Source organism: Aulonocara sp. 'chitande type north' Nkhata Bay, linkage group LG16 (genome assembly GCF_057382095.1).
Source record: "Aulonocara sp. 'chitande type north' Nkhata Bay isolate Kocher_YH1m ecotype deep benthic linkage group LG16, A_spYH_male_GT1.1, whole genome shotgun sequence".
In the NCBI taxonomy this organism is placed as follows: domain Eukaryota; kingdom Metazoa; phylum Chordata; class Actinopteri; order Cichliformes; family Cichlidae; genus Aulonocara; species Aulonocara sp. 'chitande type north' Nkhata Bay.
The window spans coordinates 19,156,073-19,171,959 of NC_141359.1; the positions used below are offsets into that span (position 1 = coordinate 19,156,073).

The window sequence follows — 15,887 nt, forward strand, 5'->3', positions numbered from 1 at the left end:
CCAAATGCACCAAGTTAACCGCGTGGGGAATTGTTTTGTTTTTTTAGTAAAGTACAAGTATTTTACATAACATGGTGCATTTTGGAAGAATATGTAATCAATAACTCTAAAGAGGCACACAGCAAATCTGAGAATGGATCATCTCTTGAGTGAGGATGCTAACTTCTTTCTTGACCTTTGGAAGAGCAGGCGACTAAAATGTCCACTTAGATCTGAAGGTTTTGGTTGCATTACAAAAGCTTCCTTTGCAGATCCGGGCACTCAGTTGTCTTGAAACTTAAAAAAAAAACCTGACAAAAAAGAGGGAGAGACACTCAAAAGTATATTTCAATGATGAGAAAATGCAATCAGAGAAACAACGACCTTTTATTATAGAGAGGTAAGGCAAACTTTATTTTCAGAAGATGTTTTTCCTGCTGATTCTGGTACCTCTGGGTAAAATCTGATTTTTATTTATGTAGTCTGACATAAGCAATGTACATAACTGATGTTTAAGACATTAAAGAATACAGTACTTTAAACTGTGCGTCAGGATTGTTCTTTACACTTCCAAATAACAGACACAAACGCACTACTAGTCTCCCCACCGCATCAAAAAAAACAAAAAACTCCCTGAGTATAAAAATATTAATTCTGAAATTTGGGCTTCAAAAGACCAGATGTCTCCAACTTCAAATCCTAGGTGTTTATTAAGTTCTGGTTATATCCATGTTGCATTTTGGATACGGCATAAAAGAATAACTATCTAACAAAAGTCTTATTTTTCTTAAACCTGACCAAATATTCCTCTATATTCCTCTTCGGCGAATGAATGTGAAATCTAGTGTACTACTTGGCGGTTAACTGCATACTAATCTAGCTGAAAACCACAGCTAGATTTGGTAGGAAAATGCGAGGTGGGGATAGAGGCGAAAGGGAAATATTGGTGAAATCTGCAATCGACTGTGCTGGTCTTAGAATCACGTGACATTATTTTTCTCCTCACTTCCGCAAATAAACGCACTTGAGCACGGCGGCCACGGCAGAAAGTGAAAACGGACTGTCAGCCGTTATGTGCCATGGTGAGGCGGCCAGGAGCAAGCGCCAACGGCCGTAGAAGCGGACCTGCCTAACGGGTGAGTCAACGAGAACGTATTAATGTTGTAGCTTTAAAAAACAAACAAACAATCGAACTGAAATGTGGTTTGTTTGTTTTTAAAAAAAATCTTAAACGCTAGCTGTAGCCAATTAAAAGATAAGTTAGTACCGATTTTCCCGGCGGGTGCGTCAAGTACCAGCTGCATTCACGGTGTGTTATGATGCGTCAGCTGGACTCACTGTGCTGAGTAATCCCTTTGTTAACAATAGCAAACATTAAACAGCAAGCTGTGGTCATGTAACAGTAACTACGAGTGGTTTTAATCATTACACATGATGCAGGTGGGAGGGGGTGGGTATTTACGGGATGACGCCTGTGTTGTGTCAAAAAGGGATTTCCGGCATTTGTCAAAAATAAACAAATAAATAGTCCGTCTTTAAAGTGTTGTAAATTACTTGTCAAGCGTATCTCTTCTGAATGATACCAAGTTAGTTTTAGTCAGAAAGAACATTCATGTCATAAGGTAGACGCTTTTAACAGGGGAAAAAGGCTCTTATATATCCTTTACTTATCCAGGGAGAAAGTCTAACTGACATTTAAAATAGCTTTTTCAAGAAAAAGCTAGCCAAGAGGGCAGCAAAAAAAAAATAGAACATCACAGTTCTTTTGGGATATTTAAAGTCACCTTAAAGGTGCGGAGCAATTGTAATGTGGGTGCATAACACAGAGTCATAAAGATTATTGCAACAAAGGTCATTTCTTTATTTTATATATGACCCCTTTATAAATCCTGTTGATTACAGTCTACCAAAATAAGCAAAGATATTACACTTAAAGTTTTAGTTAGTGTTTAGCACAACACTGATTTAGCCGTGTTGTTACCAAACAAAGAACCTCTGTGACCCGGCTTACTACGCTTTTAACACCCATTTTATCAGAAAACCTTAAGACCTTGAGGATCATAAGCTGTGTTTACCCATAACCATATAAGTGAGAGTCAAAACAGCATGTGTGTGTGTGATGTCTGTGATGAATATAAAGTAGAAGATTCTCCAAAGCAGAATTATACTTTTTAAAACTGAGTTAGAGTAAGCTACGGGGAAAATAAAAGTAAGGATGCAACGTTACATTTGCCCAGCTCGCAGTGTCATCTGATATCGGTTGTGAAGAGCAAAATGATCATTTTTGTAGCACTTGCTTGAATCTGAGCAAGAAGTAAAGGCTGTACACGTCATAATTCACCTTGCTGCTTCTGTGAGCAGTCACATCACCAATGAACGGTAGTGGCCTAGCTCCACTGGCATCCATATAAACTTAAACAAACAAAGCAATTATACAGAGCACAACATGTAGTGAAATGCTTGTGTCCGAGCTGCGGACAGGCTGTAGACGTAGCCACGCCACTTACATTGATCAGAAAGTTTGTTAACTTGTTGCCTTAGGTCCCAAGACTCGTATGCTCTAAAGATTTCCACTGAACTTAGAGAAAGAGCATTAAACTTTGCAGCTCCTTACTCCTAGAATCAGATGCAGGCCTTTTGGTCTTGCTGAGGTTCCTGGTGCACTGATTCTTTTAAAGAATGTAGCAGATTGTTGATTAGACTCCACCTAAAGTTTTTTTTTTCTTTTAAATCTCTGATATGTTTTATTTTGTTTTTTCCACCTAATGATGACCTCCTCCACTTGCACTGATGTCTCTTTGGACCTCATATTTAAAATTACAATAAAAAGCAATAAAATGTAAATTAAACACTTTGTCATGAAATAACAAGTGAATAGCCTTTATCTGGCCATAAAACTTCTGAATATGTATGAAAATGGCTGTACTTCCAAAACAGCCATTGACTCTTTTTTTTTTTTTTTTTTAAACAAGCCAAAAACCCTTGACTTAAACCTGAAGCCCTTTGAATTAAAGCTACACTGAACTAACAATATATTGTGAAAAGATGATTATCTGGAAGACATTACAATTTTGCTTGTGTTTGTGTCCAGTGACTGCAGCGCTGGCAGCCTTGCCTCTTCAGACCTTCCCCCTCTCCCTGTCCCGTGTCCCACCTGTGGATTGAAGTTCATCCTTCTAGCCTGCCGCCCTTGCCACATACTGTGAGGACACCATGGTGGATGTAACCAAGTGGCCCATGTTCAGCCTGATGGGGCCTCAGGAGCTCGCTTCCATACGGAAAGCATGCGTGTTTGGATCATCTGCTAATGAGGCCATCTACATTACCAATGATGATGAGGTGAGGGGTCAGAGGGAAAACGGGGTTGTGGTTGTGTGTTAATCAAGAGCAAGATGACTGAAAGCTTTGAAGCTTGCTTCATGTTGCATAATTGATAGTCAGATGACCTGTTGTTTTTCCACGTTTTTAGCCTTTAAGCTACATTTCATGTTTACATTATTATAATTTCATTCAGCCTAGTGTGGATTGTTTGAGTGTCCTACCTTGAAAACAGCTGTTGGGTTCAGTTTATAGCGCATTCAACTTTAATCAGTGGTAGAAGAAAACATGCTTACAGTAGGTAATCCACCACAGAGCATGCTTACACTGCATTGCATTTTTTTATGTCAGTGTTATTGTAGCATGATAAACAGAGACTGCCTCTCAGTAGCTGTGTGTTTTAAGCTGTAGTACTCAATATTTCTGACAATAGCTCCAGGGAAAGAACCAGATTTTTCTTCTGGAGACCATAAAGAGAACCAAAAGTTAAAGAATAAATAACAATAATAACAATTTAAAATGTTGTATTGTAACAGCCTGATGTGTAAAGATTGCAGTTGAATGCTAGTGTTGAAAATCAGTTATTTGCCATTTTAAAAAAGCTCAAAACTGTTAAGACTTGCTGAAAAGTATTTATTCATATGATGTAACACAGAACAGCAACAGGTGCCTCAAGGCGCTTCACCTTATATTGTAAGGTAATAAAGACCCTACAATAACTCAGAGAAAACAAAGAAACCCCCAACAATCAGATGACCCCTTTTAGCAAAGGCTTTGTTAAAAAAAAAAAAGTTTCGGAAAGAAAAGAAGGCAGGCTTTACAGGGATATTCAGTGTATCACGGTTCACAAAGCATTCCCAAGTTCTGCTGTCTGAACACTGAAAAGATGCTCCTGAAAGATGAGAATTATCTTGTAATTTTACAGCCAAAATTACAAAATAAGCTTAAAGGGTTCAAGACAGTTGTTTAAAAGGATGGATCTCTGGTCCTTTCATCCTTTTTTAATTAGTACTAAAACTTGCAGTAGCTACCTAGATGATTTGAATTACTTTGATGTTGTTGGTGTTTTAGCTCAGTGGTTCTCCAGGATTCTGCAACCCAGCTAAGGGGTTTTAAATTTTTTAAAATAAAATTTATATACACAGTTTATACCGTGTTGTGTGTCGTTACCTCTTAAGATGTTGATTCCACTCTTGTGAAAGTGTTCGATTATGGTGATGCAAGGGGATCTTCACTGTGCTTACATATGCTGGATTCTGTCTATCATGGAGCACTGAGATTTATTACAAACCTTAAAGCTTTTAAGAGTCACATGCTGTACATTGCCTGCTTAGGTCGGGTGATCTGCTTTGTCATTTTGAAGACTCAACCACCGATATAGTCTTATTGATAATATCTTGGTCTGTTCCCATCTTACTGACTTACATTGATCAGAAAGTTTGTTAACTTGGTCCCAAGACTCGTATCTTCTGTGTGCTCTAAAGATTTCCACTGAACTTAGAGAAAGAGCATTAAACTTTGCAGCTCCTTACTCCTAGAATCAGATGCAAAATGAACTACATTTAAGGAACTGGTCTCACTAAATGAACTTAAAGAGACTGCAGTTCCTTCAGCCTGAAAATGTTTTGCCTGAATATTATTACCCTCGTTACTGACACTGACTTATTATAAAGACTGTTGAGGTTTCAGGCTTTATTGATGCTGAAGTTGTAGTTTTACATTTTGGTTAGTTTCGTTTTTTTAATAAGCTGTATTTTAGTGTAGTTAATTTGTGTGTGTGTGTGTGTGGGGGGGGGGGGGGGGGGTTCTGTGTGTATTTGTCTGTGTTGCATAAAACGTAGTTGCATAACACACACACCTCTGTTGTTTGTATTGCTGTCTTTCTTGGCAAGGATGTGGTTGTGAGTCATATTCTCCTGGTTAAATAAAGGTTAGCTAACTAACCAACTAAATAAATAAATGAATAAGAAAAAATGTTATTGTTTGGCCAGAAGAAATTCTATGTTAGTTTGTTTGTAAGGCTGCAAAAAATCACTCCTTTTGGTTTGTATCTTGGCACATTATCTAGCTCATAAGCATTAACCCTTGTATGGTGTTCGGGTCTGTGAGACCCGTGTTCAGTTTTTTTCAAAAGAAAAATTAAACAATTAATTATTTTTTCACGTGTAAATGTGTTGTGTCTTTCCACTCACTCCACTTGATTATAACTGATTTATTTATAACATTTTATATAAAAGAAAAACGAGAAGCACATTAATTCATAAATGTGATCTAACAAAGGTAAAGGGAAAAAATTAACCATGTTTGCTGTTCATATGTCTTGTAATTGGGATGAAGTAAACATCTGTTGAGTAATTTAACATAAAATTGTTTGATAGTGTTAATTTGGAAAGCCAAAACTCTAGCGGGTCCACCAGACCCATGAACACTGGCTGTGTAACAAAAATACGAACACCACACAAGGGTTAACAAATATTTGAGTCAGTCTACATTATCAGGTGATGCGAAACCCAAGCCAGCTAAATCAATGTTAAGATTTTAGGAGAAAGGGGGGTCCTTTCCCTGGCTCCTAGAAATGTGAGCACCTCTGCTTTAACACATGCTAAGTGGCTAAATCGTGGTACCACTGTGATAAGAAAAACACTTTTTAGAGGTTTGTGAATGGGAACTTTGTCAAGTGTAAAAAGATTTTTCATACCATTGTAATGAATTTAAGTCAGGAAAGAAAATGCAACTTTCTTTTAAAATGATCTTTTATATTTGTGTTATTGCACAATTAACACACATCTTCCTCTCAGTGTTGCCTGCTGGTGTTGATGTTTCTGTGTTTGTACTCTGACCCGTTCCCTACTCAGCTGACTGGCGCTGTCTGTTTAGCACTCCTTATCACCAATCAACACTGAATTCTTTTTTTCTTTTTTCCTCTCCCCCGACCTCCACACTCAGGTGTTTGTGTTTGGGCTGAACTGCAGTAACTGCCTGGGAACAGGGGACAGCCTGAGCACAATTGTACCCAAAAAACTGGACTTCCTGAGTGGCAGAAAGGTGGTTAGCCTGACTTACGGTAGTGGACCCCACATCCTGCTGGCCACAGAGGGTAGCTTAACAAAAGATGTAATCCTCCTCTTTACAGTTGGATTAAAAAGTGCAGGAGAATGACTAAACTCTTTGTATTTCAGATGGAGAGCTATTTGCCTGGGGCCATAATGGCTACAGCCAACTGGGAAATGGGACAACCAACCAAGGAGTAGCTCCAGTGCTCGTGTCTGCCAACCTGCTCAATAAGAAGGTCACAGAGGTGGCCTGTGGCTCTCACCACTCAATGGCTCTAACTGATACAGGAGAAGTGAGTTTGTAGGAGTTAAAGAAGAGAGACAAAAATAATTCACTTTTACAGCAGATTTACAGAGAGGGAAATACAGACGCCTGTTTGAAACTTTTCTAGTTACACAGGTGACTCTGCTCTGACTAAAGCTGTTACCTAGTTAATGGACCCTAACACTTACCCGTATTCCAGTCACAGCTACATTTGAGCCCCCTGAGTTAAGAACCTAGAAAAATAAGCCCAGCTTCAAGGAATGTATTGTGCTTCGAGTTGCTTCACACAGTTAGTGAGCTCCGTTAGATCCTGGCCTGGCTGGTCAAACTTTTTTTTTCCCCTGTTTTTAATATGAGGGATGCAGCTATCCTGGTAGCTAGAGAGTCTGTGTATTTTTCTTGTTATACAGCTGATACAATAATCACATTTGGATCTTAATAAATCCATCATTCACTGCTGTGAACATGGCTGACATGTTCTTGCAAATCTTACAAAAAAATTAAACAAACAAAAAAACAGTAATAACCATAAAACATGAGCCAAGTCAGCTCACTCTTTGTACAGTATTTACATTTAAGGGGATATTTTTATATTATTTAGTGTAATATATTTACATGTCATTTTGTTTTACACATACTTTCATAAATGATGTTATTAAAAATAAAATATAAATGCATACGTTTGTAGTACACTAAAAATGAGATAAGGGTAGCATGACATGTTTGCTTTGATTTCAAACATTATGGAGGAGTAGGTAAAAGATTATAGGTATTGATTTGTAAATGACTTAAATAACGCGAATAACTTGAGCTTAATAGAATAGCTTTTTATTGTCACTGTTACAAGAACAATGAAAGGCAGTTTGGCATTTCTCCATGTGTGTGAAGTACACATTAGCGTAAGTATTTACACAATAACAGACAAATTTACATTTACACAAGAAAGATATGTACAAGTTATACATACATGCACATACATACATATATGTATATATACATGTATGCATCCGTACATACATACACACACATATTTCCACACATATATAATAGTATACCTCATCTCTGACAGTAACCATGCAGCTCATTCTTTCTCTCTACAGTACTTTCTTTAAAGATGTAACACATTATGGGGTCGGCTTAAAAAAAGATGTGAAATATAAAAGTGAGGTCAGAGGTCAAATGTGACATGATATTTGGATGCAAACCATAATGTGATATTTATAATTCCCATATATCATTCCTTGTGTGCCTTTATGTTGTCAGTACAAACAATGTAAGCAGTAAGAACTATCATTTTAAGTAGCTTTATATTACATTGTCACTTTGACCTTAAGATAAATCTGTTGACTCGAAGGAGAAGTGAGAGGGGGTAATAACCTTTTCAAATTATTTTTAAAGTATCTGGCTTTCATAGAGAATTTCATCCTGTTCTTATTCTTAACTTTATCTTTTTGCCCGGCAGGTGTATGCATGGGGTTACAATAACTGTGGTCAAGTGGGCTCAGGCTCCACAGCGAACCAGCCCACACCCCGCAGGGTGTCCAGCTGCCTGCAGAACAAGGTGGCTGTGAGTATCGTCTGTGGTCAGACCTCATCCCTGGCAGTAGTGGACAATGGAGAGGTGATTTTTTTTTTAACTTATCCTGGAGCTTTATGAAACAGTATTGGCTTACTCTCACTGAAGCAGCACTCATGTTCTCTTTTTGTCTCTCTAGGTGTACGGTTGGGGCTATAACGGCAACGGACAACTTGGACTTGGAAACAGTGGGAACCAGCTGACCCCCTGTCGACTTGTTGGTCTGCAGGGTTTATGTGTGCAACAGGTGTGAGATTACACACGTCAGGTTACTGTGAAACAATTTGTATGAAGTTTAAAAAAAAAAAAAGACATATATTCTAATGTTTTTATATGCCTCAACTACAGCTAGATCCTGATGTTTTTGGGTTGGGCAACTCTTAGGAATGCCTTGAGGGAATTTGGCAAAAACAAGGACTCAGGAATGAACTGATTATAATCACTAGACTTGTTTGTGTCAGAAACTCAATAATCCGTATGCTAATCATAGAAAACAAAAATCCACACATACCAGTATCTAAAATGATATATAATAACATCTCTATCCAAAATATCAAAGATTAGACCTTTTCTTACTGTTTTTTTAAATGCAGAAAAGTACTTTCATAAATAAATTAGTAAATTTTACTATTCCTCCCAAACTGCAGTGAGTTGTTTCTTTCGCTGAAACAAATGAAAATGAATTGCTGTCATATTATCGTGGTGTACAAAAGCAGTTACTACAAAATTCTATAACAAACCAAATGTCAGGAACTTACATCATTTACTAATATATTTCTTCAAATATATACTTCAACAGAAAGCAGGATATTGACCTGTTTCTGTTATTTCGCTTGTCTCCAAAATTGTCCTTGTAACTGTTTCAGTCCTTTGACTGTTCATACCGAGGCTGCTGGATTATAGCAGGCTTGGAGCTCTGGATAGTTTTAGCTTTAGCTTCGTTTTATTGGTCTTCCACCGTTGTGTCTTCCTCACTCACAGTGAAGAACTCGTCATGCATGAGTTCTGTACGAACGACTGTTTGTTGCACATGTATGAAAGACTGTACATTTTGGATTACAGTTTATATGTGCTTTTATATTTTATATATTCTTTTGTGCAGAATAAATGGCATAAGTAGCTCTATGTTAGATATGGACATTTATGCAGGGCCTGTGACTTTATTTATTTAAATTGTAGTTGGGTTTATATTCACTTGTTTTTATGTTTTGTTTTTTTTTCCTTAAATGAGCATTCTTTACAGTAATGATTTAAAATCTTAGCACTCCTGTAAAACTACTGCCAGAGTAATTATAAAACACCAGAATTTGAGTGTGATGCTGTATGTTGTCCAAAAAGGAGTGAAGTTCCCAAAATACAATATTTTACACAGGAATCTTTGTATTATTATAGGGTCTACCTTACAATATAAAGCGCCTCGAGGCAACTATTGTTTTGATTTGGTGCTGTATAAATAAAATTGAATTGAAACCACAATTAAGAGGCTGTAATAAGCACATCTGTAGTATAGAATGTATAAAAAATGTTGCTAATAATTTGGAATTATTTTATTTATTGTAGACAAGAGTTTCAAATACTACGTTATATTGAAAATTGTTTGATTTTTTTTTCCCCTCTCTAGATCGTGTCAGGATATGCACACTCCATGGCACTAACGGATGAAGGGTTGCTTTACGCTTGGGGTGCCAACACATATGGACAACTGGGCACTGGCAACAAGAGCAACCAGCTGAGCCCAGTTCAGATTCTGACTGAGAAAGAGAGGTGAGGTAAAGCATCACACATCTAACTCATCCTGTCCCTGCACCACCATCCACTGACTTCTCTGCTCCTTTAACAGAATTGTAGAGATTGCTTCCTGTCACTCCACACACACGTCAGCTGCTAAAACCCAAAGCGGTCAGGTGTACATGTGGGGCCAGTGCAGGGGCCAGTCCATAGTGCTCCCTCACCTGACACACTTTGCCTGCACCGATGATGTCTTTGCCTGCTTTGCCACCCCCTCAGTAATGTGGAGGCTTCTTTCAGTGGGTAAGAGAATGATCTGAAAGAGTCCAAGGATAGCACTAATTATGTAGTATTACTAATTTTTGGATTTCATTCCATTAACCACAAATGTATGGCTATTGATCACTGTTTGTTTTATGAAGCTCTTTTTATTTGATGTGCAATTATAAAATGTATTGACTCCGTCCATAAAAGATAAAAACCTTCCCTTATTTGTCCACTGTTCTCTTCAATGTCATCTTCTTGTGCACCTCTCCTTGGAAGTCTTACATGCCAACTTGTGTCAAACTGACCTTCACTGAAAAGTGAAAGTTGGTTCTTTGGCTATAACGTGGAGACCAAAGAGCAGTTTTCATTTGGAAAGTCCAATCTTGAAGTCAACGCATCTCTGGCTTGTATTGCGAAACAAGTTCAGCTCACCCAGGCTTTCATTCCATTATCTGGCTTTCCTTATCCCAACACTTGGAATCAGGCTAAGCGGTCACACAAAGGTGGTTCACAACTAGGTAAAGATGTAATGTAAAAACATTTTAGTTAACAAAAAATACAAATAAAATATAGACTTTTGGAAAAAATGAAATGATGTTGTGAACTTTGAAAACTAAATTTTTAAAGAAAGACTAAAACTAACACTCAAACTAATAAAAACTAAAGTAAACATTTTTAGCTTTCTAAAGTGAAACAGGAAAACTTACTGTGTAGCAGGTTATCTCTACAGTGTAAGCTGGCAATGTATCCTGGAAAGAAGTAAACTGCCTTACATAATACAGAGAACCCAGAGTTAACCCTGAGGTTAGCTGGATAAGACCAAATCCAAATCGCTGTTAAAAATTTTTTTTATTTTATTTAACTAGAGAACACCTTACAACGTTTTTTGTTGTCCTTGTCCATTTTTTTAAAAGTGTAATGCTGGCCTCGAACTAAAAATGAGCATATATTTATCAAAAAGTAATAAAAGTTTCAGTTTCAACATGTGTAATGCTGTCTTTGTCTTGTCTTTGTCTACCAAATATAGGGTTTAAAGGTTCTGAAAATCTTTCAGTGTTTTCTACACAGCTTCCCACCTTTTTGGAAGTGGGATTGGTCTCATTGCTATAGTTGTTATCTTTCTGTTGCTAGAGCTTGAGTGTTGTGGGACCTGTATGTGTGCTGTTTTTTCCCCCTCCAGAACACGATGACTTCTTGACTGTGGCTCAGTCTCTGAAAAAGGAGTTTGACAACCCAGAGACAGCGGATCTCAAGTTCTGTGTTGATGGAAAATACATCTATGTCCACAAAGCAGTTCTCAAGATCAGGTTTGAATTTAACAGCCAAGCTGGTTTATCGGGTTATGGGAGTTCTAAACCGTTTAAAAAGAAAACACATTATTGGGGGAAGAAATGGTTCTTGTAACACCTGTGTCTGTATCGTTTGCTGTGCAGGTGTGAACATTTCAGATCAATGTTCCAGTCTCACTGGAACGAAGACATGAAGGAGGTGATTGAAATAGACCAGTTCTCGTACCCTGTGTACCGCTCGTTTCTGGAGTTCCTCTACACAGACAGTGTGGAGTTGCCTCCCGAGGATGCTATTGGTCAGTCTCACATACACTTCACCACATGATCTCTGAGTGATTTCAGTACTACCCATTGACCTAGTATCAGTGATATTAGTAACAACGATATCTATTTGTCATGAGTTTATTACTTTTTTGTATTTTTATTTATTTCTGTGAAAGGGACTTCAACTAAAAGTTCTTGAATATAATCATAATTCCAGTCCTGTGTGGTTCTGTGTGTGCTCAGGGCTCCTGGATCTGGCCACCTCCTACTGTGAGAACCGCCTAAAACGCCTGTGTCAGCACATTATCAAGAGGGGAATCATCATCGAAAATGCTTTTTCTCTGCTGTCTGCCGCTGTGCGCTATGATGCAGAGGTTAGTCTACCAACTATCAGCTGCATGTGTGATAATATGCAAATGTCCTTGAAAGCTCTTTTTACTTTAACACATGTAAAATTGATATTTTAGATTAAATCATAGAATGCTGGCTCCCTTAGTTCTGTTTTGTGAAAATCTTTGTTTTCTAAATAAGCTTATTCACTCCTACTGAGAATGCAGTAAGAAGGTTGATTTCACTCACAGGTCTGTACAGCCAGTATGATGCTACAGCCAGCAGCCTGTTTTGCATAAATAATGCAAACAAGAGGGAAACTATTAGCCTGTCTGCACAGAGGTAATAGAACGTATTTGTTAGCATAGGTTTCAATTTCAAAGCCAGACATGGCCGTCTGGAACTTTTAATAGGACCTACCAATAAAGTCTGAAATTCATTTTATTATGACTTGTGTGCTGTTAATTACATTTACATTAGCATTAATATGAAATCCTGAAAATGCTCCCACACTTCTTTAATCAGTTAGGCTACAAATTAGACAGAACATAAATGCTAAAGCATCTGGTTTTCCAACAGTAGCTGTCACCGTCACTGTGAGTCACACATATGTGAACCTGACAGACCCCACAGGCAGGTGAACCTTATGTGCAGGAAAATGACTCAAATCAGGCAGTGATTCACATTAGGTAGTGATGCTAGCAAGCTTAAACAGTGGGGGGGAAAAGTGGTGGATAAATATAGACAATGAATGTATTTGGGCTGGTATTTAAAGCACTTTCTTAGGCTTACTGACCTCTCAAAAGAATTTTATACTACAAGCCACATTATTAACCATTCACACACACATTGTTATCAAGCTAATTCTTTATATACATTGCTTTGTTGCAATTTGCAGTATGTTGTCCAAGGAAAAGTCAGTGGGAATTGAACTACCCACTTTTTCTTCCCCCAATAATGTGTTTTGTTGTTGTTGTTGTTGTTGTTGTTGTTTTAAAAACAAAATTCTTCAACACAAAAAAAAACCAAATCCAAAAAAGAAAAGAAAATTGTCTCAAAGTTGTGTTTAATCCATCGATGTAACAAATTAATAACGCTGCATAGTTAAATGCAGTGTTAGTAATGATTAATGATGAATTATTCTTAAGTATAGTTAAACTATTAAACTATTACAACCAAAGTTTTTCAAAAAGTTGAAAAACGAGTCTCCAGAGCCTTTTATTGTGCTTTAGTGCTCATCCCAAAAGTTTAATCTTTCTGTACTGCCAGTCACAGTGAAACTGCCTCTGCTTGTAGTGCATGTTTGGTATAATTTTACTATACACTTTTCATAGTTTATACTATTCTGCTATTCAACTGTCGTTTTATTTTACCAATATAAATGTCATAAGGACTGTTCTTCCTTACCAACTTACAGAAAAAATATGTATCAAAATTTTCAGGCCTGTGTAACCTTATAACAATGCAGCCGAGTCTAACTTATTATTTTTATAAATCACTGTTCAAACTTTCAAGAGAAGTGTAGAGGAAAATAAAATACCTGGAAGTTAGACAAAGTTAGGCCACTCAGTAATATGACCCTCACCCTGAAAAGTACAGTGTACTTACTGTTCCTTTGTTTCCAGTAAAAACCTAAATTGCTATCCCCTTAATCATTTGTCCTGTCTTTTAAGTATTTGTGGTTAAATAAAATTTTTTAATTTCAAATAAAATCCACTAAAATTTTGATTCATTTTTTTTTCAGCAAGCGTTTGTTGAGCCTAGAGAGTCAATTGTGCTTTTGTGTTTTTGCAAAAATACTAAGCTGCAATATTAAAATGAAGAATTTTTAATTTCATACCTCAGTTCTTCATGTTCTTATGAAGGACTTCATAACTGCATGCATGAATGATTGAAATCTTTCATTCTTGAAGCCCTTTAAAGTAGATTTTGCTCTTGCTGGGGTGAAAAACTTTTTGTTTTTGTTTTTTTGTTTGTTTTTTCAGAACAAATCTGTTTGAGGCAGCAGAGAAAAGATAAAGTAACTTTGTTAAAACATTGACCTTCAAAAAAAAAAAACAGCTAATGAAAACACCCACCAGTCCTGATTGGTGGATGACCAGCTCCACCTGCTGATCCACAGCTGCCTCCTTAGCCATTTTCACACATGCACTGCAGCCCTGCTTTGATCTTTTATCCAACAGAAGTGAGAATGCATGACACAGTCAGACTCAACATTAATCTGCTTTTAACCCACCAGCTCAGCAATACAAAGACTATTTGATGTCATATTGTACCGACATGTCAGCAGGGCTACTAATAGTCTGATGCATCCACCACTACAGAGTGGGCATCATGTGTGCTGCCTCCTTCCTCCTGCACCCTTCATGCATCCACTCCGTCTCCCTCACCTAACAACACTAAGTTACATGTAGTGAATAAAACACATCTGATGCAGACTGTTGGCAGCTGTGTGCTACATGAGAAAAAAGCAAACCATGTGTGAGCAACTGGGGCTTAGAACAGTGGAACTGGGAGGATCACCAGGATGCAGGAAGCTGGGTCAGCACTACGAGACACTCAGACTGTCTGTTGTTGGAGCGTTTGACCAAGTTGAAGAACAGTTTATTTATTTGTTCTCTTCTCTGTCACTCAGGACCTTGAAGAATTCTGCTTCAAATTCTGCATAAATCACCTGACTGAGGTGACTCAGACTGCTGCTTTCTGGCAAATTGACGGTAATCTGCTCAAAGATTTCATTTGTCGAGCCAGTCGCTGCGGAGCCTTCAAAAATTGACCACGTCTCAAGGTACAGATTTGGGCTGATGCAAAACACACGGCTGGACTCCAGGAAGGATTTTGCCTAATACATCGTTACCATCAGATGGAGATTTGCACATAATTTCAGTAGAAATCCTTAGATTTACCATCACTGTTAGATTTGTGGTTCATCTTCTTCCAGATTACTTAAATTACTAAAATCAGAGCTGTAAGGTTGCAGCATTGTTCCATAATGCTGTTACAGTAGCTGTTTCCAACAGTGCCTGACTTTTAACTTACACATTGTGTAAAGTAGGAGCTCAGATTAATGGAGAGACATGACAATGCTTGAACTTATTTGTTTTGAACTAAAACTATTCTTGCCAGTTGCCTGTGACGGCTTTACTATTTCTAGTATTCTGTTTAAGTGACCAAGTTACTTGTAGATTTTGCATGTGTACTTTCAGGATGAGTTTACTTCTCTTTACTATAAGAGGTCATCATAGTTTGGATGTCATTTAGATTGAATGGTTTGAAGTATGAGAATCTAAACTTTTTTTTTTTAATCCTTACAGTATTTAAAGACAGGACACTGAGCCTTAAGCCTTAAAGGCTTGATTAGATCTGTGTAGGTCAACTTCAAGGCTTCCAGTTTTCTGTTTAGATTGTAAGATGGGAACTTGGGTTTAATCTTTACAATTTTTTGCATTTCATTCTTGATTATCAGATTCTATATGTTAGATTGAATTATTATAAGCAGCTAAAGCACCATAATTTATATTTACAGGCAGTTAAACATGCCTGGTTGTCAGTTCACACAAACCAGAAACGTATGAATCCGGTTTAAGGCATGTGACCTTTCTTAGATTTCAGTCTGTATGTTGAAAAGAGAATTTTACAGTATAAGCATTTATAAAGTGGTTTTTGTAACTTCTGCACTACTGCTGTGAATATTTTTGAAAGATATTTGAAACTGAGGGTTATAAAGTGCCAGTTAAATTATCTAACCTATGCAAATAAATAAAAAAACACCTTGATCATCTTATCTGTAAACTTCTCAATGAGACAAAATGGAGAAA

The 15,887-nt window shown here is 37.4% G+C and overlaps 1 protein-coding gene and 1 long non-coding RNA gene across 4 annotated transcripts in view; one reads left to right on the forward strand and one right to left on the reverse strand.

The window, feature by feature from the left end:
• LOC147311316 (uncharacterized) overlaps positions 1 to 1,345 on the reverse strand; it is a 39,547-nt gene extending 38,202 nt beyond the window's left edge. The window contains exon 1 of the long non-coding RNA XR_015125414.1: positions 176 to 1,345. This is a non-coding gene — a long non-coding RNA (uncharacterized LOC147311316). The remainder of the gene's footprint in view (positions 1 to 175) is intronic.
• On the forward strand, positions 876 to 15,853 carry LOC147311320 (RCC1 and BTB domain-containing protein 1-like). Of its 3 annotated transcripts, XM_086267081.1 has the most exons (13): positions 876 to 1,115; positions 3,071 to 3,318; positions 6,244 to 6,394; positions 6,477 to 6,643; positions 8,078 to 8,236; positions 8,331 to 8,438; positions 9,813 to 9,955; positions 10,032 to 10,222; positions 11,367 to 11,493; positions 11,620 to 11,771; positions 11,983 to 12,113; positions 12,321 to 12,411; positions 14,705 to 14,837. In XM_086267081.1, the coding sequence occupies exons 2-12, from the start codon at positions 3,193 to 3,195 to the stop codon at positions 12,366 to 12,368; spliced, it is 1,503 nt and encodes a 500-aa protein (XP_086123207.1). In that variant the 5' UTR covers positions 876 to 1,115; positions 3,071 to 3,192; the 3' UTR covers positions 12,369 to 12,411; positions 14,705 to 14,837. The 3 variants fall into 3 exon arrangements, with proteins under 3 accessions (XP_086123207.1, XP_086123205.1, XP_086123206.1); XM_086267079.1 differs by lacking the exon at positions 12,321 to 12,411 and having other exon boundaries at positions 879 to 1,115; positions 14,705 to 15,853; XM_086267080.1 differs by lacking the exon at positions 12,321 to 12,411 and having other exon boundaries at positions 879 to 1,115; positions 3,080 to 3,318; positions 14,705 to 15,853.
• Positions 15,854 to 15,887: the final 34 nt, after the last annotated feature.